The sequence below is a fragment of the Asterias rubens genome, chromosome 19 (genome assembly GCF_902459465.1).
Source record: "Asterias rubens chromosome 19, eAstRub1.3, whole genome shotgun sequence".
Classification (NCBI taxonomy): Eukaryota; Metazoa; Echinodermata; class Asteroidea; order Forcipulatida; family Asteriidae; genus Asterias; species Asterias rubens.
Window position 1 is genome coordinate 6,654,112 of NC_047080.1, and position 27,979 is coordinate 6,682,090.

The window sequence follows — 27,979 nt, forward strand, 5'->3', positions numbered from 1 at the left end:
TACACGCATGCAACAGCAGTTGACTTTTTCCATGGCTTCAGCTTTTTGCATGGACAACGCCCTCTTGTTTTATGAAGTCAACAGATGAACATGCATCATTCTATTGCTCCACCTTCGGTTTTATAACTTCAGTTAAGTTTCATTAAAGGGTATTCAGGAAAACCCTATCTGACCATTGCTAACACTGTATACTACATATCTTCGCTCCGAGTATTTTGAGGACGGATTCCGGCACCTTTTTCTGTGGAAAAGCGGAACAATTCTAAGTTGCAATTCGTGCGGTTTGATTCTTAATTTCTGGAGTACGTGCGCTACATTCTTACACTAGTTGGCTCTACCACGTTTTGACCATCGCCGCGATTGACTCTTGGAAGAGTGGATGGTCATCTTATCAGTACTTTTGAGTAAGTAAATTGACAGTGTTTACATTTACTTCAACTCCATAAGGTTTGGAACATAATGGTCCCGCAAGTTCAAATACGCGCGAGACTTGCTTAGTCTACACAGAAGGTAATAAATAATGTATTACAAGCAAATGCAATCGTACAATAATAGAAAACAAAAACTAAAAATCAATGCAAAACACATGTAGGGGATGGAGGGGCCCATAAAAAGCAAACCTTAACGAGTACGGACCCCCTCCCCCCTTGTTTTGTAACGAAGAAAGCAATGTAAGCAATTCTATTTAGTGGGTGTAATCTTATGTAGCGGCAAAACAATTCAAAATTACAGGAAGAACAAACACAAAAACAGTTAGCGTAAAATAAAACTTAACCATATATTTAAATGAAACAGATAAACAAAATACCCAAAATAAATACTAGTGAAATTGGGCCCCACAACTCTTGCTGGGAAAAAAACCATGTCGAAATATACCATTGTTATCCATTAGAGACGTTTTGTAGTCACCTTGGTTGGGGAGCGAGGACGATTGCACTTTTGGTATTGTCATTGTTAAACTCCGGTTCCATTGTGTGCTGTCTGTTACCCTCAACGCATAGATTTTCTTGTGAATAGTAGCTGTGTATGATTCATGGTTCGCTGAATAATGTGGCAATAACAAACTTTTATCATTTTGAACTGAATGCTTGATTTATTATCTAGAGGTAAATGCTTGAGGTCAGTAAGAGTATTGTGCACGTACACCATGTAGTTTTTGTTGGAAACCGTTTGCTAACAGCCAATTATGTTTCCCTTTGAAATAAAATCAGAAAATTTATAAGTTTGCTTGTTGCATAAAATTAAATTGAAGATGATGCCTGAATTGATTTTTTGAGTTGGACTCTAGACTGACGTGTTGGACTCCTTGAACACTCCAAGTGGTTCAATAGGTAGTGCAATTCCAATACTTATGCTGATGTTCTCATGATGTCAGCATCAACAGGAAGTTCCAACAACTTTGTCCCCTTGTACAATTAAATATGCAAATATGGGTCACGTGGTTAATTAATTACGATTTTTTTTTTTTTTTGATGTTTGATCTAGTACAAGTTGATTTCACAGAACTCTTAACCACCACACTCTAGGCTTATGATCACCATTTTTCGCTTACTGTGTTTTTAAACATCATCGTATCATGCATGCACACAGGTTATGTTGGGCTAACATTTGAGAAAAAGAAAAGGCAACACTATCGATATAAAGATAAGAATCAAACTTAAATATTACAAAAAGAAATATATTTTTCGTTTTGGGGGATACAAAAATATTGATTTCGGACGGAGATTCGAACTCGCAATTCTCAGATGTGTAGTCGCGACTGATGACCACTAGGCTAGAAGGGCACGATGTAAAAATGGTGGGTTTTTACATGTGTGCATCAACAGAGGGGATTATGATCCGGCGAAATAATTCTCGTTTCATGATTTTGCGACCATTGTCACTAAATATGAACTGCTAACGCCTATAACTATTAAGTAGGGTTGAAATGTAGTATTAGATGCCTTAAGGGGGTTTTTGACGACGACGTCGATGTCGTCAAAAACCCCTATCTTATTACGCACGTTCGTTTTAACGAAAACCCATGCACAGAGTAATTGGTCCAGAACGCGGTTAGAAAAACAAGGACAAATTTAACGCACGTTCTAACGAAAATCCTAAACCTCCGTACGTTGTGCGTGTACAGAGTAATGTGTCCAGAACGCAGGTAGGAAACAAAACAGTATAGACTCCTCTCAAGAAGTCAACGACTCATCGAGGTACATACTGTGTTGTATTACCGAAGAGAATGTTTCACAATAACATGAAAGTGACTGCATCAAGTTTACAAATTAAAAATTCAAATGAAGACCACGTGGTTAATTAATTAAGAATGTTAACACTTTTTTATTAGAGTAAAGCTTATGTTCTAAGCTTCAATTTGATATATGATTTAACTCTTTTATCCTTATACTTTAGGAGACGGAGCCTGAACAAAAATGCTGTACAAACGCAATGGGGTTTTAGGCGGAAACAAAGAACAATAATAATAATAAAAACTAGACATCAAGTGTTTGTGAACAAACACAGAGCTGTTCCTTTTTAATTTTCAAGGTTCAAGGGGTCTATAATTGAAAAGAAACTGAAGATCGGTTGCATGGTTCTTGAGATATGGTCCCACTTCCGGTTGACCCGGAAGTAAAGGTCAATTTGGGGTCAAGGTAATCCAAGTTCAATCTTTAGAGCTCAAAGGGTCTATAACTGAAAAGAACTTGAACATTGTTTGTGCAGTTCTTGAGATAAGGTCCTACTTCCGGTTGACCCGGAATTAAAGGTCAACATGGGGTCATACCTACCCGATGCGATTGCCCAATGCCAAAGGAGCCCATAACTGAAAAAAGTCTGAAAATCGGTTGGGTTGTTTTTGAGATCAGGTCCAACTTCCGGTTGACCCGGAAATAAAGGTCAACATGGGGGTCTCAGTTTTCAAAGTTAATATTTAATGCCTAAGTAGTCTATAACTAAAAAAAATTTGAAAATCGGTTGTCTAGTTCTTGAGAAATGGTCCCACTTCCGGTTGACCCAAAAGAAGAGGTCAAAATGGGGTCACGGATTTTCCCCAACAAAATTTAATGCCTTAGGAATCTATAACTAAAGAAAAAAATTAAATCGGTTGTGTAACTCTTCAGATTTGGTCCCACTTCCGGTTGACCCGGAAGTAGAGGTCAAATCGGGGTCACGGTTACCCGAGGCAATTCCCCTATGCCTAATGAGTCTAATACTGAAAAAACTTTGAAATCGGCCGTACACTTCTTGAGATATAGTGCTGCAAAGAAAAACTCATTAAAGCTTCTAATTAGCATAAATTAACATGTGATGACGTCACAGTCTTAAAATTGTATTTTTCGTACTAATAAATTTCATAAGGTACACGATGGTATGCAACTTACCCCAATCCAATGCCTTTTGCAAAATCTCAATTTTGAATTGCATTAACCGTGGAGAAGCTATTGCAATGCGTTGAATGTGACTGCATCCAGTTTATGAGGAACTACGTTGTACCCATGATGCCAAGATTTTTAATTAATCGTTAATTATAGACGTACTTTGATTGATTTTCATGGACTGAAACATCTCTTATTAGAATCAGTTACTCCAATCCCCAAGGAGTCTATATCTACAAACAGTCTGTTAAACGGCTGTGTAATTCTTGAGATATGGTGCTTCAAAGATTTCCCAATTAAATATGCAAATGAGGGTCACGTGGTTAATTAACTAAGAATTTTAAAACTTTTTTGTTAGAGTAAAGCTTATGTTCTAAGCTTCAATTTGATATATGATTTAACTCTTTTGACCTTATGGTTTAGGAGCTAATGAATAAAAAAACGGCGGAAACAAAGAATACTAATGATAATGATAATGATAATGATAATGATAATGATAATGATAATGATAATGATAATGATAATGATAATGATAATGATAATGATAATGATAATGATAATGATAATGATAATGATAATGATAATGATAATGATAATGATAATGATAATGATAATGATAATGATAATGATAATGATAATGATAATGATAATGATAATGATAATGATAATGATAATGATAATGATAATGATAATGATAATGATAATGATAATGATAATGATAATGATAATGATAATGATAATGATAATGATAATGATAATGATAATGATAATGATAATGATAATGATAATGATAATGATAATGATAATGATAATGATAATGATAATGATAATGATAATGATAATGATAATGATAATGATAATGATAATGATAATGATAATGATAATGATAATGATAATGATAATGATAATGATAATGATAATGATAATGATAATGATAATGATAATGATAATGATAATGATAATGATAATGATAATGATAATGATAATGATAATGATAATGATAATGATAATGATAATGATAATGATAATGATAATGATAATGATAATGATAATGATAATGATAATGATAATGATAATGATAATGATAATGATAATGATAATGATAATGATAATGATAATGATAATGATAATGATAATGATAATGATAATGATAATGATAATGATAATGATAATGATAATGATAATGATAATGATAATGATAATGATAATGATAATGATAATGATAATGATAATGATAATGATAATGATAATGATAATGATAATGATAATGATAATGATAATGATAATGATAATGATAATGATAATGATAATGATAATGATAATGATAATAATGTTAATGTTATACAACATAGGCTTCCGGATGTTGTGCTATTAGATAAGACGAAGAAGATGTGTCATCTCATTGACATAGCGGTGCCAGGTGATATAAGGGTAGCTTCGAAGGAGATGGAAAAGATCGAGAAGTACCAGGACCTGGCCAGGGAACTTCGTAAGATTTGGCAGGTAAAGGTAAAAGTAGTCCCCGTGGTGGTTGGAGCACTTGGCACCATTCCCAAAGCACTGGGGAAACATCTAGATGAAATAGGGACAAATGTGAGGGTAGATCTATTACAGAAGGCAGCGCTTTTGGGAACAGCGAGTATCCTGAGAAAGACCCTTGAGATCTAAGGCTACGGGACGTAGCCCGGCTCGAGGAGTTACCGGCACAAAGGAAAATGAGATCTTTCTTTTGCATGCTGTGATAAAATGAAATAATAATAATAATAATAATAATAATAATAATAATAATAATAATAATAATAATAATAATAATAATAATAATAATAATAATAATAATAATAATAATAATAATAATAATAATAATAATAATAATAATAATAATAATAATAATAAAAATAATAAAAATCTCGACGAAAACAATAGCTGTTCCGACTGGATCGGAACAGCTAATAATAAAAATCTCGACGAAAACAATACCTGTTCCGACGGTAGGTCGGAACAGCTAACAAGTATCATGGTATTTTAGCTGGTAACCTTATTCTGGTGCTTGGCTTCTTCTAGTGATCAACTCTTGAATTTGGGCCTTGCTGTTGCTGTCATGATGTGAATGGCTTGTCCTGCTTTACGTTAGGGAATGCTGTGTTGTCCTCGTTATGTATGGTTGAATACATAGAGGATTTTATAAATGTCTAAAACAATTGTTTTAGCCGCCTTTTGCAAGTGAGAGAGACATACAGTATAAAATTGTCATTGTTATACAACAGCTTGAATTGTGACTTTTTCTATTTCACCCCTCGTGACAGTCCTCTCAACCAATCAAAATGGAGAAACTGTCCCAGGTATTTCTGAATTATTATTTATTACTAAGGCGACCGTGACTGATTGATTTTGAGTTGTGTTAACCACACGGCATCGCATGCAATATCATTTGCACGGCACACACAGCGAGTCACAAAACTACTGACGTCCATGTATCAAGCTGAGCCGGCAACAGCTAGTTTCCATGTTCCAGGTGAGTATGCTACCGTCTCAAATCTTTGTCAACTTAACATTTTCTCCAATTGAAACCAAAGGTTCTTCTCAGAACCACCCCTACTCCTCTTTAGATTATCATCCCTTGGTGTTACCGCCAGCCTCAGTTTATTAACATTTGTTTTATTGCTTTTCTCTACAGATTTGTTCCCGTTTGTTTTCTTTTTCACCATGTCTAACCAAAGTTGCGTACGCTTGTTTCAGGAACTTAGGAAACTAAAAGAGAAAGCACTACGTTATTCGTATCATCGAGACAACAACAGGTTCTACACACTAACCCCGTTTCATTCCCACAGGTTTACAAGTGGAATTTGACCCAGCCCTTGGGTCTTTGTGTACCCAGCTCCGCAGACAGTGGAACAACACACTCCATGGTACTTCACTCTCATTCTCATTCGTATAGTAACAGAACACTGTGATGTTTGTTTCCAACAAAAACTACATGGTGTATGTGCACAATATTCTTACTGGCCTCAAGCATACTAACCTCTAGATAAAAAATCAAGCATTCAGTTCAAAATGATAAAAGTTTGTTATCGCCACCAGCGAACCATGAATCATACACAGCTACTATTCACAAATGCAATTATGTCTAGTTTTCATTAAAATTTTAATCTAAATTAGTTTTAATAAAAGTATTAATTACTGCTGTGTTCTTCACTTATTTCTTGTTTTTATGGACAACTGCACTTTTTTGTAAATGTACTTTTTTATTGCAATGTACTTTTTTATTGCAAAGTAATTTCATTTAGATTAAATTGAATGATTTTTTGGGCATTTTTATTGTATTATTCAACACTGACGAGTTGAAATGCTGATTGAATTTCTGTCTGGTAATGAAAGTTTTACTTTCTGTCATTCTGTCTATTGTGTTTTTGGCGCCACACCAGTATAAACATTGAAACTGTCATTGTTATACAACAGCTTGAATTGTAATTTTTTCTATTTCAGAGTGCAGAATGAGGTCAATAGAGTTTGAATCGTCAGTGGCTTTTGCCGTAGTTTCAGCTATTTGTATTATGTGGATGCTTCGTCAGTATCATCGTTGGTCATCCACATCCCAGAAACAGTCAACAAGGGCAACATTTGGTCATGACTTGAGGAAGCAACATTTCTGTATTGATGCAAACGTCTATCAGTGTAATAATGGGTCCTTTGGAGCGGTGCCACGCCCAGTTCTTGAGAAACAACAGAGGTTGGTTGACCCTGCACTATATCTGTCATGAAACTTTCAGCAGATGGGTGCCATCTTGTGCGAATGGGTGTATCATAGTCAAGGTGCCATTATCCGATCCCCAAGCATACCTTGATAAAAAATAACCTATTGAATCCACTCTACCCGCACAATCTACTTGTACACTCAAGCAATTAATTTACAATAAGCTGTATACGAAATTTTGAGGTAAATATTCTTTGATGATTGGGGAGCCATGAAATTTGTTTCCACCATTGTGAATTGTACTGTAGTTCTTGCAATGCAAATCAAGGAAGTCGAACTTGTTTTACAAGCTATCAATCCTCTATCAAAAGACGACGTTTCAGTTTACTTTTGATGTGGAAATATGTCCAGTCACTCATTACCAAGCTTTGTAAAATGAACAAAGTTATAATGTACATGGTGAATTTATCGAGACCCGGTTGGATTCCGCAAACACTTAACTTGAATCCCGGCTGGTTGGGTAAACTGGTTTTAACCGAGGTTCCGGTTGGATTAGCTTGGATTCCAGTTGGATCAACAAAGATTTCGTTTGGACTGTGTTATAACCGGAACCCCGATTGAATAAACCGTGAGTAAAGGGTGAGTTTATCAAGTTTGAAGACACTAGACACTATTGGTAAATAGACTCACTTGCTGTATCTCAAGATATGCATGAAATAACAAACCTGTGAAAATTTGAGCTCTTTCGCTCATCGAAGCTGCGAGATAATAATGAAAGAAAAAACACCCTTGTCACACGAAGTTGTGTGCTTTCAGATGCTTGATTTCAAGACAGTAAATTCTAAATCTGAGGTCTCGAAATCAAATTCGTGGAAAATTACTTCTTTCTCGAAAACTACTCCACTTCAGAGGGAGACGTTTCACACAATGTGTTATACTACCAGCCTCTCCCCTTCACTCGTTATCAAGTAAGTTTTTATGCGAAAAATTATTTTGAGTAATTACCAGTAGTGTCCACTGCCTTTAATGAGACTGGGCAGGCCCCTTAATTGAAGCTTTCAATTGCTGAGTTTGAACTCCTTTCTACACAAAGCCAGTAGCAATCACTTAATGTCCTTATGATGATCACATCTTTCTTCATTTTAGGTTGATGGAGAAGCGTGAGAGAAATCCTGAACTGTGGTATAGAAATCAATACGATCCATATTTGTTTTCACATGAGGAAGCGCATAACACCAACATGTATGCCGATGGAGTTGATGCAGTGGCTGCCTTTGTAGGTTCCAAACGACAAGACTTGGTTCTGGTTGAAAATGTAACAACAGGTGAGGGTCCTTACTATAGTTTATTTTTATTTGGCATAATACTATCAGCATGACTTGTTAGACCTTTTCAAGGTTTACTAAGTTTTGCATACTTCGCTTTATAAATCTGCTGCAGCATCATACCATCAGCTCTCAGATTTGTATCAATGGGCCATATTTTTGACCGCGTGAGGGCGCTCTCAATCACTTCCGGGGGTATATTCATTCATACCCAAAACAGTTTTTAAAGATTGGAACACATTATAACCACAGACATCTAATCCATCACAGACAATAAGACTTTTAAAGGAGCCGTTATAATCCACCTCTAAAGCAAATTGAAACTACGGCGCAACAAAAGTGACAGAACGCCTATTAATTTGTGCAGGGCGAATCGCGTGTACCCCCGAAAGTGATCAAAATACTATTTATAGCGCCCTCGCGCGGTCAAAAATAAGGGGCATTCTACAAATGTTTCATTCATCCTTACATAGCTTTCAATCTTAAAACTTAAAGTTGTACCTAAATGTCGCCCTGGCCTAAATGTAGGCCAAAAGTTTTACCTAAACATCGCCCTCGGCTAAATGTAGGCCCAAAGTTGTGCCTAAAGGCCGCCCTGACCTAAACGTAGGCTCAAAGTTGAAATGTCGCCATGACCTAAGTGTCGCCCTGAACGTGCCTAAATGTCGCCCTAACCTAAATGTAGGACCAAAGTTGTACCCAAATGTCGCCCTGACCTAAATGTAGCCCCAAAGTTGTACCTAAATGCCGCCCGACCTTAACGTAGGCCATGTGCCTGCATAGTGCATGTTTCCCCCTATCCAAACAATCTAGACTTTATTAAGAGGAATATCAATTCTTACCTTTAGCTCCCACGAGTTTTAATATTTTCATCTTTATTGTCTTTCTTTGTGCAGCCCCTTTTATACCAAAGGTTGTTCTTAGGCTTGTTTGGGGCAACCTTGCATAAGGAAAATGTTGGGGGAAAATGTACACCCTTGTGGTTTTTTGGTTTTTTTTTTCATATGAGCTTCTATTGGACCTTGTGATAGACAAATAATGATAAAATTGTTCTTAGAAACAGTAGCTGAATAGTATGAAGTTAATTTGAAAATAATTGATTAAAACATAAAAACGGCAAATACAATAAAGAACCCATTTTGTATATTACGTTTCTTTGCAGGTACCAATGCTGTATTGAAGAGCCTGTCTTTTCAACGAGGGGACAAGATCTTGATTACAAGTCACACATACAGACCTGTAAAGATAACTGTAGAGTTTGTTTCCAAACGATTAGGTAAAATCATTTGTGCTGCCTTTTAACTTCACTTCACATATAACTGCTTTTTTAAATATCTGAAAAGTGCTTATTTTAGTACCACCAGAGACATTTTGTGTGCTTGTGTTTAACAAAATTGGTAATATTATTGAGCCATTCATTGCGTATTCGGACTTTATCACCGGCTTTTGCCCAAAGCAATTAGGATATCATTTTATGTTTTCAAAGATAGATGTGACCTTTTGAGGACTTACTTTTAAAGTTTATTCCTTCGTCATCTAAACAAAATAATAATTTAAGTAACACAAACTTCAAAATAGTCACTAGAGCATCGAACTCAAGTTTAGGTGGTTAAGTCATCCTACTGTGGGTTCGAATCCTAGTCATGACACTTTTAAATAGTTTCTTCTAACAGTGGCATACAATAATGGGTTCTTGCGAGGGTAAAGGTCGAAGTTATGTTTGAAAAAATGGCAGCCCACTGCTGTACACTCCACAGGGCACTGAGATAGATTACAGAAATGTTAGGTGCCCAATAACCAGGACACTATAGACGATGTGACCTCTGACGTCACTCGAAAACCATAACATGGTTCGCACGCATAGTACTACCGGGCAAAACCTTTGTGTTTTGGCAGCCAGCTAGAAAGTGTACGCAATCTTACCAAGACTACGCGTCTTTTTGCCCGGCGAAACATGACGTATACAGTGTTTTGTCAACAGAGGGCGATAAAAACTAAAAATCCAAACTATTGATCTGTATTTGATACATTTATTACACCCATTAAAGTGTGCAATATTGTTTTAAATTTAATCTGTTAAAAGTGACTGTCAGATCCGAATATGTTTGTAGAAATGTTGTCATCGATTTTGTATATTTGTTCTAATTAGCTTTAGAAACCGTGGTTTTAGAGATTCCAATTCCTATTGACAGTGAGGATGACATCATCAACTTGTACTCTGAGGTCTTAAAGGATGATAAAGACATCAAACTTGCAGTCGTCGACCACATCACAGGTGCCAGTGCAATCAAAATGCCAGTTAAGCGTATTGCAGCATTGTGTCATATGAATGGAGTTATGGTGCTTGTAGATGGTGCACATGCACCAGGACAAATCCCTCTTAATATGGAAGATCTGGGCGTGGACTTCTATTGTGGTATGTTAGTGTGCTTTTCTCTGACTGGACAGCACACACCGCGTTAACACTTGATCCTCCTACAAGGATCCAAGGAGGATCAGATCCCGAAAGCGAGATGATCTCTCTTTAGAGATATTTTGAGCAATAAACAGACACTGAAAACGGTTCAGACTATAGATGATACTATACTGTCTTGTGTTGTAACATTCACTAAAGTGTAGTAACATCACTAAAGTGTTTTCGACAGAATTTCAGTCTTACTTTCTGTTTAGTTTCAAACATACTTCGTATTCATAAATACCTAAGACAGTTATCCATTCTGATTGGTCGAGAGGGCATCACGCGGGGGTGTTTGAACGGATGATATAACACCAGTAAAAAGTGTTGAAACATGGGCGTGACACGCGAGCTTGCACCTGTGCTTATAAGACAGTTTCTTCATTCGTAATATTGGTCGAGAGCAACGGCTGGAACAGTTGTGCCATATCACGCGATACGCGCGACGCACACAGCAATCTCCTTATAAGGAGTTGTTTACCCGCGGGCCTTACCATTTCATAGCTGGAGGGGTGTTGTGTTGAAAGAAATCATTGAACAATTATAATGTTTGCATTTATTTCACTTTTTGACCAAAAAGGTTTGTTTTTTAGACCGAAAAGGTTATTATGAAAGGGATTCAAAGTTTGTTGAATCGGTTTTCAACTAGTGGTTTAAACCCGCCGAGGCCTGGTTCTTGATAATTTTACCAAACCCGCCGAGGCCTGGTTCTTGATAATTTACCTCGACTTCGTCTCGGTAAAATTATCAAGAACCAGGCCTCGGCGGGTTTAAACCACTAGTTGAAAACCTCTTCACCACACATTGATTCCCTTATTGCAAACCTGCCAGGGAAATCGTATTTCAAAAGTAGAACAATCATAAAATAAAAATCTCAGATTAAGTTGTTGATGAATTTTGTACACTGTTTGTTTGCAGTTATATAGGTCGTACATATTTCAAAAGCCATACAATGACGTCTAAAAAATATAAAGTGGTCTCCTGTACTGGTTTTAATTCTCCAATACAAAATACAAAACAATGATTATATTTGACGACACAACGCACTGACTAACAGCACAACACAAGCCTGGTTACACACACTTGCACACACAGGCATGTTTATGGTTCAGACCGAGGACTTCTCTTTGTTCTCCCATTTTTCAGACGTCCCCGGTTTTGCGCACAAAATTTACCGAGGACTGTCCCCGGTGTGACTTTTTCCCGGATCCCTTTGTTAAAGTCCTCGGTTATCAATAGCAGACATGTCCATGTGCACACATTCCCTTTTTTGTGCATTCCCGTGGAGACATCTTTTTCTTTCCATTGTCCCTGTACTGTAGATCTTCCCATAGACTTTGTACACAAAACTCCTTGTGGAGCACTCAGGTCTTTAGAATTTCCCTATGGACTCCTTTTATTTTACCATTTTTTGTTTGGTCTCCATAAGGTAGAGAAAATTAAAGCACACGCACGAGGCTAAAATAAACAAGTTGGACCTTACCCGATTCAAATAGCAGCCATACAAATTTCGGGGAAAAATAAGGGCTTAAATAAGGGAATAAAAAGGGTAGCGACGATTTCTTAAACGGCCGTTTAAAACCGGCAGGGTTGTGACCGTGCGATAAAGGTCCGAGCTGAAGGCGACAGCCTTCATCGCACGGCAACGACCCTGCAAAGTTTTAAACGGCCGTTTAAGAACGAGTCACCTACTCTTTTATACCCATTCTTAAATGCCATATTTTAGTTAATAAAAGGCTTAATAAAGTAGGAAACTCTGTTTTGCGACTTACTTATTGAGCTCTGTACGTGTGGTGCATTTTTATGAGACAGTTTTCGGATAGTTATTTGTGCGCGTAGTAATGCATCTTCGTATCCATGGGCTAAAATAGACCTTTTCGAAAATACCATTGCACAAGGTCATTGGCGCGGCGAGATCGATCACCCATGAGAACGAGGCTGTGGGCTAACCCGCACAAATGCTATCCGAAAGAACCAGCTATACACGGCTCCAGCTGGTCATTATCAACCGTTTAAACACCCACACGTTACTTGCCCTCCACCAATAGGATTAGCGAAACTGTCTGGGGTATTTTTGATTAAAATTTTAAAACGACACATACAAACATTATGTAATCGCAAACAGTGCTAGAAAATTATAAAAACTGTTTGGAGCTTGGTCAGAGCCATGCGCCCACAATATGAAGAGAAACACATACCAACAATATATTTGAACTCTCTCGTGCGCAAAGCTACAAAAGGAAAAGCGGGTGAGTTTTACAGGTCGCGACCCAAAAGTTAACTTTTTACTATGAATTATCTAAATCACAAAGTTGTATTCGACATTTGAACACTGAGGGCGCATTTGGGCTCCCTACACTTAAATAATACAGTCATGTAGCTGCCCTTTAACTTGTTTTAAAGTGACTTTCTGTTTTGTTTTGGGTTTCTCTCCAGGTAATCTACACAAGTGGTTGTTTACTCCTCGTGGGTGTGCCTTCTTGTGGGTTCAGCCAGACTACAAGGATGTTATTAGCCCAGTCACAACATCATATCGTCAGTATGATTCAAACTTGATGCAAAGGTTCTGCTTTCTAGGCACACGAGATTGTATTCCTTACTATTTGGCAGAAACAGCCATAAAATTCTACAATGACTTGGGTGGAATGGTAAGCACTGATATCACCAAACTTGTTTACGCAGACGTGCATTATGTTTAGTGGAATATTTTTCTATAAATTTGGGATGTGATAAGCACTGTGTGCTCACATAATTCAAATAAAATAGTCAATATCTGCAACAAAGTACGGTTAAACTTTTAAATAAAACTTGTTGCTTTTGACCTTGCATTAAGGTCATTATAGGTTTATCAAAATAGGTCAAGCAAACTGTGTGCATCAATAATAATTGTTTCTGACTTGGTTTTTTTTTGTGTGCCTTTTTAGGAGGAAATAGTCACATACAACTCGACACTTTCAAGTTGGGCAGCAGACATGATTTCAAAAGCTTTGAATGCTGAAAAGCTTCAAATACCAGTTGGTATGAGAGCTCCATGTATGTCATTGGTTGCCATTCCAGAGACGAGTCTCTATCCTGCATGTACTGAGACTTGTCACAGATTAATGAGTGATGTTTACAAGCACAGCCAGGTGTTTGTAGTATTCTCTTATTTCAATCAAAGGCTTTGGTGCAGAATTTCAAGTCAAGTGTACAACTGTAAAGAAGATTACACCAGACTGAGGGATGCTCTACTGGAAGTTTTACAACTTTAAGTTGGTTCTGGTTTAAAGGCAGTGGACACTATTGGTAAGTACTCAACATAAATATTGGCATAAATCCTTTCTTGGGAACGACTAGTGGTGAGAGCTTGATAGTACAAATCATAATAATGAGAAACGGCTCCCTCTGAAATAAGTTAGTTTTCGAGAAAGGAGTAATTTTCCATGAATTCGATTTCGAGACCTAAAATTTAGAATTTGAGCATCTGAAAGCACATAACTTCGTGTGATAAGGGTTTTCTTTCAATATTATCTCGCAACTTCGACGACCATGAGCTCAAATGTACACAAGTTCGTTATTGTATGCATATGTTGAGATATACCAAGTGAGAAGACTGGTCTATGCCAATTACCAATAGTGTCCCGTTTCTTTAAGGACAACCCTCGCTGATGCAGGTAAAATAACTGAAGCTAGTGATTTCTTATATTGGTTCAGATAATTATTATCATCCCTGTTAATCAAATTGTTTATTTAATAAAATAAATATATATTGACAGACAAGTTCCTATTGTCTTAGTCGTGGGTCATATAAGTCGGGTAGTGTAAATGGATACTTCAGAGTACATTATGTAAAATTTGACAAAACTTAAAGTCACCTGGAAATAGAATGGTTTTTTTTTCAAACATAAGAGTATATGCTTACGAACAATAAAACAATTTTTTTAGTAATTGTTTGTCGATTTATATGTTTAAAATATATACAAAGTTTTTTTTTTTTGGGGGGGGCCGACTCCGCCTACCCCTTTTGTGACGTCAATCGAGGCAGACTTTGCCTGCAATGCGTATAGTAAACACACGTGCAAAGTACATGTACGTCCAAGTCGTGAGTTGGTACATTTCAAAAAGTGTTTTTCTGCATTCAGCAGCAATACACCTGGTCGGCATTGCCGGAAAAAACATTTTTTTTTTAAACGTACAAACTCACGACTTGGTCCGTACATGTACTTTGCAATTGTTGTTTACTCTACGCATTACAGGCAAAGTCTGCCTCGATTGACGTCACGAACAGCACCCTCTCGGGTCGGGGTCTACTCTTAAATTTGTAAATAACATAAGAACTGATTGTTTTAAACCTTAGTTAACTGTGTATTCACATTCCACTCATCAAAACACATATATTATTGACAAAAGCTTTATTTTGAAAAAATACCATTTCCAGGTGACTTTAATAATATTGTGCAAAAAATGCTTTTGTAACATTTGTGAACATAATATCCGTAGTTATTGTATGACAAAGTCTACACACATACTCTTTGTAGTCTAAATATATTCACAAATAATATGAGTGGAGGAACAATCTTTTTCATACACTTTCGGTACAAAAGAAAAGTTCACAGATTTACAAATAACTTACAGGGTTTACAGAAGGTAATGGTGAAAGACTTCTCTTGAAATATTAGTCCATAAAATGCTTTACTTTTTGAGAAAACATTAAAACAATATCAATTCTCGATAGCGAGCATTACGAAAAAAATGTTAACACATGTTATGACACGGGGAAACGTGCGGAAACAAGGGTGAGTTTTCCCGTTATTTTCTCCCGACTCCGATAACCGATTGAGCCAAAATTTTCACAGGTTTGTTATTTTCTATAGAGGTTGCGATACACGAAGTGTGGGCCTTGGACAATACCGTTTACCGAAATGGCTTTAAACATAAATTTATAGTAATGCAATGCATGTTTGGCCCTTCTCCGTTATTAATTTTACTCCTGCTCATATTATGTAGACTTGATTCAAGTCCCTATTTCGTGAAACGGGTCCCTAAGCATGCCCGCAGTCAACATGTAACTATATCGTGGTCCCGCGTGCGAATTGGGGAATGCAGAGAGGACCCTGGCGATCGCACGGGATTGTGACTTGAATCAAGTCTAGCTAATAATATGAGCCTGTCGTGGCAGAGTGGTCAAGCGCCCTGGCCCAGGATTCAAGCTCAGCAGAGTGTGTGTTTGCTTCAATTCCTTCGGATAAAGAAGTAAAGCCGTGTCCCGTGTTTTATGCACATTAAAGCCATTGGACACTTTCGGTAAACAGTATTTTCCAAAGGCCCACACTTCGTATATCTCAACTAATAATTTTATATAAAAAAACAAACCTGTGAAAATTTAGGCTCAATCGGTCATCGGAGTCGGGAGAAAATAACGGGAAAACCCACCCTTGTTTCCGCACGTTTCCCCGTGTCATAACATGTGTTCAATTTTTTTTCGTAATTCTCGCTATCGAGAATTGATAATTGTTTTAATATTTTCTCAAAAAGTAAAGCATTTCATGGAATAATATTTCACCATTACACCATTAGCCTTGTAAGTTATTTGTAAATCTGTGAAGTTTTATTTTGTTTTCTGTACCGAAAGTGTATAATGGCTTTAAAGAAGTTAGTACACGTGTCGTTAAAGGCACTGATAATTACTAGCATAAATTATTAGCATAAACCTTACTTGGTACTGAGTAATTTTTAATGGGGGGCTGTTGAAAGTATAAAACATTGTGAGAAACGGCTCCCTCTGAAGTAACAGAGTTTTCGAGAAAGAAGTATTTTCAACGAATTTGATTTCGAGACCTCAGAATTAGATTTTGCGGTCTCGAAATCAAGCATCTGAAAGCACACAACTTCGTGCGACAATTAAGGGTGTTTTTTCTTTCATATTATCTAGCAACTTCGACGACCAATTGAGCTCAATTTTTCACTGGTGTGTTATTTTATGTTATGTTGAGACACACCAAGTGAGAAGACTGGTCTGTTACAATAGTTTCCAGTGTCTTTAAGTAAAGGCTTTCACTCTTGTGTCTCTGGTTGTGGCATTTTGCGACACAGCACCTTGTAAATCATTAGATGGTGATATGTTAAAAGATTCGGGTAAATAACGATTGTCTATTACGTGTTTTAATGCAATATTTTATCATGCTTTTGTTGCGGTTTGATTATGCATGCGGGTTTGATAAACGGGTTTGGTAAATGTATTACGGAAGGTTGTCTATAGACACTGCTGCAAAAGTGTAAGAGTTTGGAGACAAAGTTATTTAATAAACTTTATAAAATATGGTTTAATGTGATAATTGAAGATGATGTCAATTCAAATGAACTCAAATGTAGTTGACTTTGGTAGAGAAACAGACAGGTGTGGAGCATAAGCTGTCATTTTTAGTACCATTGTTTAATAGGCAAAATGATAATGGCTGCGCCTGTTGGTGATAGCCACAGCCAGCATTTTGCCCTTTGGATGTGGTACATGACCTGATGTTGTGACAACCAGTAATAAACCCCCTGTGCACGGTTCGACAATAATAGTTTTGTGACCTAATTGTGACTTTCATTTCCGGGTTAAACAAAAGTGGGACCATCATAATTTCAAGACCTTCACACTCGATTTTTTGTTTAAGCTATAAACCCAATGATGGGCAGTGAATATATATAATACTTTTGATTTAAAATTATTTTAAGAGTTATAGTATCAGAATGAAAACCAGGTTTAGGTTTTAGGCGCACTTTAGAAAAATAAGGACATGTCAAAGGTTCAAGAGTCCTCAATCTTGAAGTCAGGCCCACTTAAAAGCGCTTAGGCCTAACCATGTGATTACTCGAACCAAATTTAGCTCTGATTTGCTATATCCGTAAGTAAATAACAAAAGTTCTGATAATATTCTCGTACATTCTCGTACAGAAATACACAAATTTAAAAAATTTGAAAGTCCGGGTAGTAAGCCTGGGGCAGACCACGAATCTCTGGGGTAGCGCAATCGCAGACCCAAAATATAAATCCAATTCTAATCAGGGCTCAATTTTATAGAACTGCTTAAGCATAAAAAGCAGCTAAGCACTAAATAATGATGTGTACCGGAATAAGGTTACCAGCCAAACTGCCATCTATTGTGTATAAGTTGTCACTGGTATCCTGCTCATTTCTGCTAAGCAGCTCCATGAAATTGGGCCCAGGCCACTCAAGTTAGATACTTTGTTTAGAAATGGGGAACTATTAATGACTTTTCTCATTAATTTGGGATTTTAATATAACTCCCATTGGAAGATGTCTCTATCTCAAAAGACAAGGTGCCTCGGGTTAGTACGATCTGAGGCCTGTGTCCCGAGGAATTCTCTCCTCCGGAGATTTGGTCCCCAAATGGGAAATAGACCCTTCAATTCCCATGAAACGTTTTGGTTGGCAAAATGAGGGAACATCGCGCTGTTTTGTACACGGCTAATGTGTGCGTGACGCAGACGCGATTGCGCGTCTGCTTAGTGCACAACTCTATTGTGTTTGCCAACCAACAGGGTCTGTTCATGTTCGCATGCGTGAATGTACTTAGCATATTTCAAGGGAAGGGTCATTGATCTCCATTATACTGAGATCAATGGGAAGGGTCCATTCACGATGGCTGAGGAGAATGATTCAAAAGAGGGCGCTATCCAAGTAGATTGTAATGGGGGACCGATTCTCCGGGGGGCAGAATCTCCTGCCACAGCGGCTAACGAAGCAGGAACTCCGTATTCGAGAACATGCAAGACGTTTATGGGACTCGGTAAGGAAGCAGATCACAAAAACTTGTATCATGAGTCACGGTACTCATTATGACCCGAACTGTTTGAACCCTCTTCTGGACAATAATGTTTTACGTGACTTTCAGCTAATGTAAATTATCTTATTTTTTGGTTGATCCATGTGTCTCACACACAACCGGATGACTTCTCGTGATTTGAGATAGCAGTCTGGACCCAGCCTTTTGCCTATTTATATTTGACTACATTGAGCCACAAGGAGCAGGTAGCTTGTAATTTCATATAACTCGTTAACATTCTCACGAGTCCATATCAGTATGTTCATTCAAAGGTGTAGGCCGTTTTTTAAAGCCATTATACACTTTCGGTACAGAAACAAAAAAGTTCATAGATTTACAAATAATTTACAGGGTTTACAGAAGGTAATGGTGAAAGACTTCTCTTGAAATATTGTTCCATGAAATGCTTTACTTTTTGAGAAAACATGAAATCAATATTAATTGTCGATATCGAGAATTACGGATTTATTTTAAACACATGTCATGACACGGCGAAACGTGCGGAAACAAGGGTGGGTTTTCCCGTTATTTTCTCCCGACTCCGCTGACCGATTGAACCTAAATTTTCACAGGTTTGTTATTTTAATATATATAAGTTGTGATACACGAAGTGTGGGACTTGGACAATACTGTTTACTGAAAGTGTACAATGGCTTTAATGTGTGGGTTATTTTGAATATTAATACGATATTAAATAATGATTGCCTTTACAACAGAAGGTTGGGAGTTTGAGTTACAGTAACACCGATGTAAAGCTCACTAAAATAAAAAACATTTAAAGTCACATTGAAGTGGTATTTTGTCAAAATAAAGCTTTTATCACTAAAATGTGTGTTTTGATAAGTGGATAACGAATAAACAAATAACTAAGGTTCAACAAAATTAGTTTCCATTTTATTTACAAATTTAAACATAGGCCCGACCCGAGAGGGCGCTATTCGTGACGTCAATCAAGACGCGATATTTGAAAAGAAATGAGTAGTCTGGCCCGTACACTAAGTCTGTGGATACCTGATCGGTATGATGCCTACGTACAAAACTACGGTCACGGAGCCGACTGCACGCACCTGTATGGCTGTAGCTGTGCGGACGGTTCACTCGGAATACCCAGTGCCAACACAAGATCGTGACGCTTGGCGCAAGCTAAAAACATGCCCTCAAAGTTGAAACAATGCCCGATTTTTCACGTTAGGCAAATGCTCCTTTGGGTTCGTCACGTCTTTCAGGTACATTCTTCGACTTCCCACTAGCTGGAAAAATTGTTGGGATGACGTCATGTTTTAGAAAAGACTTTTCTCTGCATGTAAAAATGTATGGTGTATTCCGGATTCTCGAAGCGAGACGGCAGCAATACACCTGGTCGACATTGTCGGAAAAATGCAAGAATAATTCTTTTTTCGAAACGTACAAACTCACGACTAGGAATTTCATGTACTTGCACGTATGTGTGTTTGATGTTCGATCAAGTCTGCCTCGATTGACGTCACAAAAGGGGTAGGCGGGGTCACCTCAAACAACTTTTTCTACGTGTTTTACATATAAATCGTTACAAACATTTATTTGTTTTTAATTGTTTTATTGTTACTTTTCTCGATCTGACATAGTGTAAATTCCTCAAACCTGCGGTTTGTAAATATTTCGCGCAGTGCCGCATTTCTGTCACGTCATACGCGTCGACTGCGCAGGAAACGCCCTGCTAAGCTATGTTATGTAGGCATACTTTGCGTGCCACCCTTAGTTAACTATGGTCATGGTTTAAGAACCCCCTTCCTTTTTGGCAAATGCCTTTGTATTTTTGCATTGAAACAGTTGGATAAAGGAAAGTTAATGTGATGAAAAACATCAACGAAAGTGTTTGAAGTGGTAAACGAAATTATGTTGTATCAAGAATGTATTTATCTGATGTGCTTTTGGTTTGGAAAACCCAGTATTAGACAGCTTGGTTAATTTTGTTTATAGATGACCATTTAACCACTGGAATCAGCTACCCCTCTCACCGTACCCGAAGTCTGGATCGCAAGGACGACCACGGCAGGGACATAAGAGTGTGGCGCTATAATTGGGATTCACCCGCAAGACGGAGGTCCGACGCCGGTGAAGGTTTTTAACGACGCAACGATTATTTTGAACATTGTTAATTTATGAAAGCTTAAGTTGTTCCAGTTAGTGAAACTTAAGGCTTGGGGCCAGATTGGCAGAACCCGATTCGTAGATTATTTATTTGTTTTACGTTGCCTATAAGTTGAGAAGTGACGCACACAGAGAGACGATTATACATTGATTTATTTATTGTAACTGTTGTGCGATAATTAGACCTTGATGTGAGAAGGAGCACAAGAACCATTCTGTAAAGCATATTATTCATAAGTTTATTTGATGTTGTGAGCTAATACAACCAACAGTTACTGGCGACCCGAAAGTCCGGAAGCCATAATTTCAGTTTATACCTTGATTATGTTGGAAATATTGTAAGTACCCCCAAGATTTATTTAATAAGAATATTTGAAGTTTAATTAGTGTCGAGTGAACGTTATTTTGTGTCCGTCTTTCAGTTACACGATTTCTATATTGTCGAGTCTGACATTTACTCAATTATTTTGTTGTTCATAAACATAATTATACTCTAATGTTTGAAAACAATTATATTTCTAGGTAACTTTAAGTTAATGTAAGTTAAATGTCAAAGAAGTTAGCTGAACTACAGTTCTAAGCAAACAAATTACAATTTGAGTAAACTTAAACTTAAACCAAACAGTAACCAAAACCTGGAAGGCAGTACAAACATTTTTAAAAAAGTGGGTCTTCAAAAGGGCTTTGAAGGAAGCCACAAGCAGTTCCAAGGAAACAAATTACAATTTAGTAAATTTTCAAACAGAAACCAAAAACATGAATCTGCTTTGCCGTAAGCAAATTGTGCGCTTACATAAAGCGAATTTCACAGCTTAGCAGAAATAGTTTTGCTTGTGCGCGGGGAAACTCGTCATACGTAATCTTTGCTTCGCAGACATTTCAGAAATCTCAGCGCTTGCACAGGAAGCAGAGAATGGCGATTGTATGCAGAGTTTGGTTCAAAGCAGAGCCATCAAGCTGGGCGTGTTCTAAAGTGGGTTCATGGGTGGCCTATGTGATCTTTGAGGGGAAGTTTTAGCTTGACACTGCATAAATCTCCCATATTGAGTTGATATGTCTCCTTAGAGCGCCCCCTATCGGCAGGAGTAGGAAAGGCATGTACAATGAAAAAATTATGAGAGTTGTTTTTAAACACGTATTATTTCACTAAGAGTTAATCCACACCATCAAAACTAATCAATATACAATTTATTTACAAGATATTTAACGACTAAAAGAGAAATCAGGCCCTATTGCTAGCTGGCAAATTGTGCCGTGATTGTGCAATCACGGCTATGTGAAGACAGCCTTGAAAAAGGGAATCCTAAACGGAAAGAGGATTATTAAAAGGTACGTTCTAATAGGGTTTTCGTCTAAAGACATTGGATTGGACCATGGAGGTAGATTGGACCATCGTGTACCTTATTGGGAGTCAAAACACGGTAAGTTTTTCTCTTAATTCCGGATGTGCAAATTTTTGAAATTCTTAATTAATTAACCACGTGTGACGTGACTCTCATTTGCATATTTAATTAGGAAATGTTAGCAGCACCAAATCTCAAGAAGTACACGGCCGATTTTTAAACTGTTTAAAGAACTTTATATAGACTCCTTGGTGCATGGGAAATTAATTTTGAAAAACCGTGACCTCAAGAAATACACAACCTATTTTTTTTTCTCCAGTTATAGTAGAGGTAAACTTGAGGTCACTGTTAAAAAAAAATCTCCATGCCCCAAGGAGTCTATACAAATCTAGATAGACCCATTGTTGGTCATTGAAGCACACAATCCAAGCAAACCAACACGCAACAGCTTTGTGTTTGTGCAAACACCAAATGTCTAATTTATATTGTTGTAGGGGCCTAAATAATAATGAATTAAAACAATGAAAAGCTTTCCAAACGACGTATTCTGCTTCCGAATTTGAAGGGAATTCCCAATGTCCACGGGTCGCCGTGCAATGTGTTGAGCAGGTGCACACTAGTTCTTCAGATATGTTGTTAACGTTTTATGAAGAAATTGTTTGTAGGTTCCATTTGGCCGAACACTAACGTGTAGTACGTGTATTTGTCTGAAAAACAGACTATCCATGACGAAGCCTCACATTCACTTACGATAAGTTTAAATTTGTAATATGTAATTGCCTTCCAAATGTATCATTTTCGACCAAGACGTACGTCATTGTTACCAGTTCACACGCGATGCAAGATCTTGGCCGTGTATCTATCAGCAACGATGAAGTCACCAGTATGAGTCAACGACATTCCCGCAGGATTAAACAAGTCACGAGCTACACGGCCGATGTGCTCCCCTGATGCATCGTAATGATGTATCTCACAAGGTCCCCGTTCACCGCAATGAACAGACACATACATGTCTCCAGCATCGTCGCAGCACACACCGTCAGGTTTGACAGGATTGCCGTCAACGGAGGTGATGATATTATTGAACACCTCGTTTCCCCTGAAATCTACACAAACTAATTTCATCTCGTCGTAGTTTGTAAAAATCACACGCTCCTTGCTGCTAACAGACAGACGACAGATCCGACCAATATCGCCATGATATATTGTGCGAAAGATTATACCATCTTTCTTATGGAGAGTTATAACCTTTCTCTCACAGTCAGCCACTGCAATCCGATCTTTCTCGTCCACGGCGATACCACGAAGTAGACTCCCCGACTTCCCATTGGCTTTATTCCGGGAAGGTCTGAACTGACGGATATATCGCAGTTCTCTATCATAAACCTTTACATCCTGTCCGTCAGTAGCTAGCAGCAGGTCATCAGAGGTCACAGCAACACCAAAATGTAATTTCATGTAGCCATTCCTTGTTCCACTTTGAACATCTGTAGATTTGTAATCACCCTTTGATGTGAACGTGGATAATAGCTGCCTTATTGTATCAGCGACGACAATGTCACCATTGCTAAAACAAGCAACGTCCGCTGCAAACTCAAACTTCCCTTCAGCATTTCCACGTCCACCAAACACCGTGTTCACTTCCAGATTATCTTCCTCTAGTATTTCACCGATATCCAGATTATCAGTGACGACATCATGACCTTTGAACCCAACAAATGACTTGCTGTGCTGCACATTTTGAAGCTGAAGCTCTTTGTGGAATGTCAAGTTGTACATAACCTTTGGCTTGAGGTACAGCAGCTCAAAGTTATCAGCATGTTGCATCAAGTAATTGACTGCAGCTACGATCTTCTCTGCACGGCTTATCTTATCGCGATTGCTGCTCTGTATGCTCTCAAATTCCTCAACTCTTTCTTGACCGATTTGATTGACTCTTTCTTGAAGGAGGCGAGATGCATTTCTTATTTTAGCAATTTCTCCTTCCTCCTTAGCCAAAATATCTTGAAGAGCCCGGTCGACCATGAGCTTTAATCTATGCTGTGAGTGTTTGATAGAGTCATCCACTTTCTGGAATTGCCTCCGCCACTCATCAAACTTCTTCAAGGCTTCATCAACAGCTTTACGGTGAGATCTTACGGAATCATTGATTTCAGAGAGATGGTGGGTTTTTGTTCGGTGATCGAGCACCGCACATTTAGGACACACAAGCAAATCACACTTGTCACAATAAAAACACAGTTCCTGGTCAGTGTGTTTCTTGCACTTGGGAGATTCAGATTTGTCCTTGTCTTTGGGTCGCTTATTTGACGAGCTTACAACATCAACGATTTGGTGATGCCTGTTCATTTTTAATTTCGCATGGTATTCCTGACATGTCTTGCACAAGTTCGCATCACAGTCAACACACCGTGAGACGGCGTCAAGACCTTCGTCGCATCCTTCGCAAATAGAGACAGGAGAAATGATGTCCGCCTCCGCACCTTCAAGATTGATGACGTCATCGATAAGCGAGCTCAAGAAAAAACTGTTAAGAAGAGCCGTCACTCCCTTATCTGGGATTGCAGTTTTCTTTCTACACACTGGACAAATAATAAGAGCCGTCTTCGGATTATGCTTGTCTACAAGTTCATGGAGACACTTTAAGCAGAAACTGTGCTGGCAGTCCAGGATTTTCGGATCGGTGAATCGACTCAGGCAGATTGGGCATTCGATGAGTATATGTCTAATCTTGCAAGTGGTCTCAGTGGTTGGTGCAGCTTCGGCCATTTTGAAGAGAATGGGCAAATCCTGTAAGCTGAAGTCAAACGAATGTCATTTCCGTTAGTTCAGATGAAAATCACTGTGTACAACACTATATTTAGACTTCTTGACAATAGGTGGCAGTAGCTTTACGGTGAAAATAATTTCGTACACTCCATAAAGTGCACAAGCCCAAAACTTCGTTTGTACTTGACTTACTTGTTTTCCCTTTTTACTGCATACAATAGTGGGTTACTGTGTTTGGATATATTAATTGCACTTGAAAGGTGTCAAGGGTGCACCCCACCAACTGAGTATAAGAGAGCGTTGGCCTCATATTATATATGACTGCCCTCCGAATGTTCATAATATTAATATGCATCAACGTGTACGTGCTACAGCACAGTGCATCCCTAGCCCTGGTGGTCTTACATATTCGTAATGTACTACAGCGACGTCCTGGATATTCAGGGTCCATTTTTGGGGCGGAAAATTTTAACAGCTTCATAACTCAACTCTTACCTGCAACAAGCCACTAATTTCAACACATTCACACTCCATGGCAGCATATATTTTTCTGCGGTGGGTTTTGGTCGTCATACATTCTTCACAAATCCTTCATTTTCATGAAATAATGCAGCTCCCAACGTTAAGAAATTCACATTTTTGTTCGTATTCTCACAGTCTGCCGTGTTGACGCAAGATGAAACACACGACACGCAAATTTTGCGTTGCGGTTGCATGTTAACGCTATGCAGTCAAGATACGGTGACCACAAATTCATGCGTCTTGCATCTTGCGTCTTGCACGCGAATGTGTACACGTACGCACCGCAGCAGACAACACTGTAAGAAAACGATCAAAACGGGATTTTTTTTAACGTTGGGAGTTGCATTATTTCACGAAAATGACGGATTTGTGAGGAATATAAGAGGACCAAAACCCACCGCAGAATAATGTATGCCGCCATATAGAATGTGAATCTGTTGAAAGTAGTGGCTTGTTGCAGGTGAGATTTAAGTTATGAAGCTTTGCAAATTTTCCGCCCCAAAACGGGCCGTAATAGGCCTCTGTATCTGTGTACAGCGGAAGAGTCCTATATAGGGCTAAGTGCATCCGGTAGCCGGCTAGCTTTTTTTTCCGTATCGCACAAGAGCCATTGATCCTGTAGCCATCGTGTGGTACGAAACAAAAACTGCAGCCGGCTACACCGTGGTTGTGCTTATTACGAGTTGCTGGTAATTAAACCTGAGCGGAATATTCTATTCTCTCTTGAGAGCCCATAGAGTGTACAGATTTTGCCCCAAAAATGTGACCTGGGGGTTGTTGACTTTCATTTTGAGGTTTTTTTGGATGACATATGCTCTGATATAAATGATCATAAATATTATTTGGCGGGAAATGTACGGTCATTTCTCAATATTGATACGTTTGGAAAACTCTACTGGTTTTAAGGGGTGTTTTTATTTGGAGGGTGAATAATTCGACGGGAAGCAGAGGATTCAAGTTCAAGAGTCAGCGAATAATTTCCCCTTTGCTGTAAAAAGTTGTGCGGCTTCTAAGTATTTTTCGTGTATTTTTTTATATTAATATTTAGCATTTTGCGTTGAATGCTATGGGAGTTTATTTAATAGGGTGCAGCCTTTATATTTTGACATTGTCGTCCGCGACAGACGTCTGCCAACTGCTTAAGCCTATAGCCTACACATGGTGTTTATTTATTTAACTGATGGGGTTTTAAATGTGTCATTGTACATAATATTTGTAATCTCACTTTCATTGTGCATGATGAGATTGTAATTGTTTTTCCATTGATAAGTTTTATTTTAATTTGGTACTTGGCAATAGAGTTTTCTTACAAGGACAATTGAAGGTAAAATGGTACAAAATGGTAGATTGAACCCCCAATCAGCACGTGTTTTTTTTCAGTTTGTGGAAAACATTGCCGTGTGAGAACAACACCTTGTTGTACCGCTCAAATAAGTTTAATTTACTATGTTGCATTTAAAATTTAATTTAAAATGTTGCATTATTAACAATATTTTCACAAGCGTTTCTATCATGAAAAAACAACAACAATTATAAGGAAATATGAGAGTTCATTGTTGACTGGGTGTCAAACTTCAAGCAATAGACAAACATGGTGTATGTATTTATGTACAGTACACGCTAGTGCAATTAGTAGTAGGCATTGCATATACTACTTGTTTGCCCTAGTATTGAACAAGTTGCATTATAAACCAGCTTTTCGAGTATATAATGAAATGTCAATCATGGTGGGCAGGGTTTGCAATAACCATGTGTTCAATTTGAATTTTAGGCAAAGTCAAATTCGTTACCCTATTCTTAAAGCACATTGTTATTTTTATGTAACAAACCTAGGGCAGGTAACATGACTTACAACTATGAATTTAGTAGTTGGTTGTGCAAGAAAGAGAAGTACATTAATATAAGTTACCTTCTTTTTTCAATATCAATTGGGCCAGATTGGAATTAGAAAATCCTCATTTAAAGTCACTTGTTTATTTTAGTTTGATTATCATAGTTTTGTTAAGATGAATGACTGCCATTATAGGCCCCTAAAACCTTTGTAATGAAAGGGATAATGTAACTAATTAGGTCACTGCTTCAGAAATTTCGTCGAATAGCGCCCTCTTTTGCATCAACTTCCCGCATCCAGTGGGTGCGTGCGATTAGCTTCCCTGGGTCTACCCCGCGGTGCTCACTCGGGTGAGCCCCTGACATGAGCTGAACGAACGATCACTCACCGCTCTTGTCGTAGTGGCATCATGCACCTGGGGCCAGGCCCCAAGTGACCCACTCCATAAGCAGGGCACTGTGAAAAGACAGTGGAGTTTGTGTCCGAACTTTGTTAGAAAACGTTTTATACATTAAAACAAAAGGGCTCTAAAAAAAAACCCATTATGATTATGTAGGCGCGTAAGTGTTCGTAAGCAGCATTTAATTAATAGAGTAAGCACAGTTTAGATATAACGTACCTTTCTTTTGTCTTACTGTGAACCTTATCCCTCAAATTTATAAAGAAGCTGGCAACAGTAATGGATTCTTAACGAAAGAAAACGTTCTCAAAAACTATGCACATCTACGCCAACCCTACTT

The 27,979-nt window shown here is 38.0% G+C and overlaps 2 protein-coding genes across 4 annotated transcripts; one reads left to right on the top strand and one right to left on the bottom strand.

Moving 5' to 3' along the window:
* LOC117302963 (L-cysteine desulfhydrase-like) lies at nucleotides 1-21,875 on the top strand. Of its 3 annotated transcripts, XM_033786964.1 has the most exons (8): nucleotides 5,816-5,874; nucleotides 6,846-7,089; nucleotides 8,200-8,378; nucleotides 9,541-9,654; nucleotides 10,528-10,794; nucleotides 13,270-13,481; nucleotides 13,758-14,118; nucleotides 20,604-21,875. In XM_033786964.1, the coding sequence occupies exons 1-7, from the start codon at nucleotides 5,832-5,834 to the stop codon at nucleotides 14,082-14,084; spliced, it is 1,386 nt and encodes a 461-aa protein (XP_033642855.1). In that variant the 5' UTR covers nucleotides 5,816-5,831; the 3' UTR covers nucleotides 14,085-14,118; nucleotides 20,604-21,875. The 3 variants fall into 3 exon arrangements, with proteins under 3 accessions (XP_033642856.1, XP_033642855.1, XP_033642857.1); XM_033786965.1 differs by lacking the exons at nucleotides 5,816-5,874; nucleotides 20,604-21,875 and adding an exon at nucleotides 1-404 and having other exon boundaries at nucleotides 13,758-14,265; XM_033786966.1 differs by lacking the exons at nucleotides 5,816-5,874; nucleotides 20,604-21,875 and adding an exon at nucleotides 6,723-6,727 and having other exon boundaries at nucleotides 13,758-14,265.
* Nucleotides 20,910-27,976, bottom strand: LOC117302962 (RING finger protein 207-like). The gene is made up of 2 exons (XM_033786962.1): nucleotides 27,859-27,976; nucleotides 20,910-24,914 (listed from the first exon to the last, which is right to left on the bottom strand). Exon 2 carries the CDS (start codon nucleotides 24,884-24,886, stop codon nucleotides 22,946-22,948), a length of 1,941 nt encoding a protein of 646 aa, XP_033642853.1. The 5' UTR covers nucleotides 24,887-24,914; nucleotides 27,859-27,976; the 3' UTR covers nucleotides 20,910-22,945.
* Between the last annotated feature and the right edge of the window lie 3 nt (nucleotides 27,977-27,979).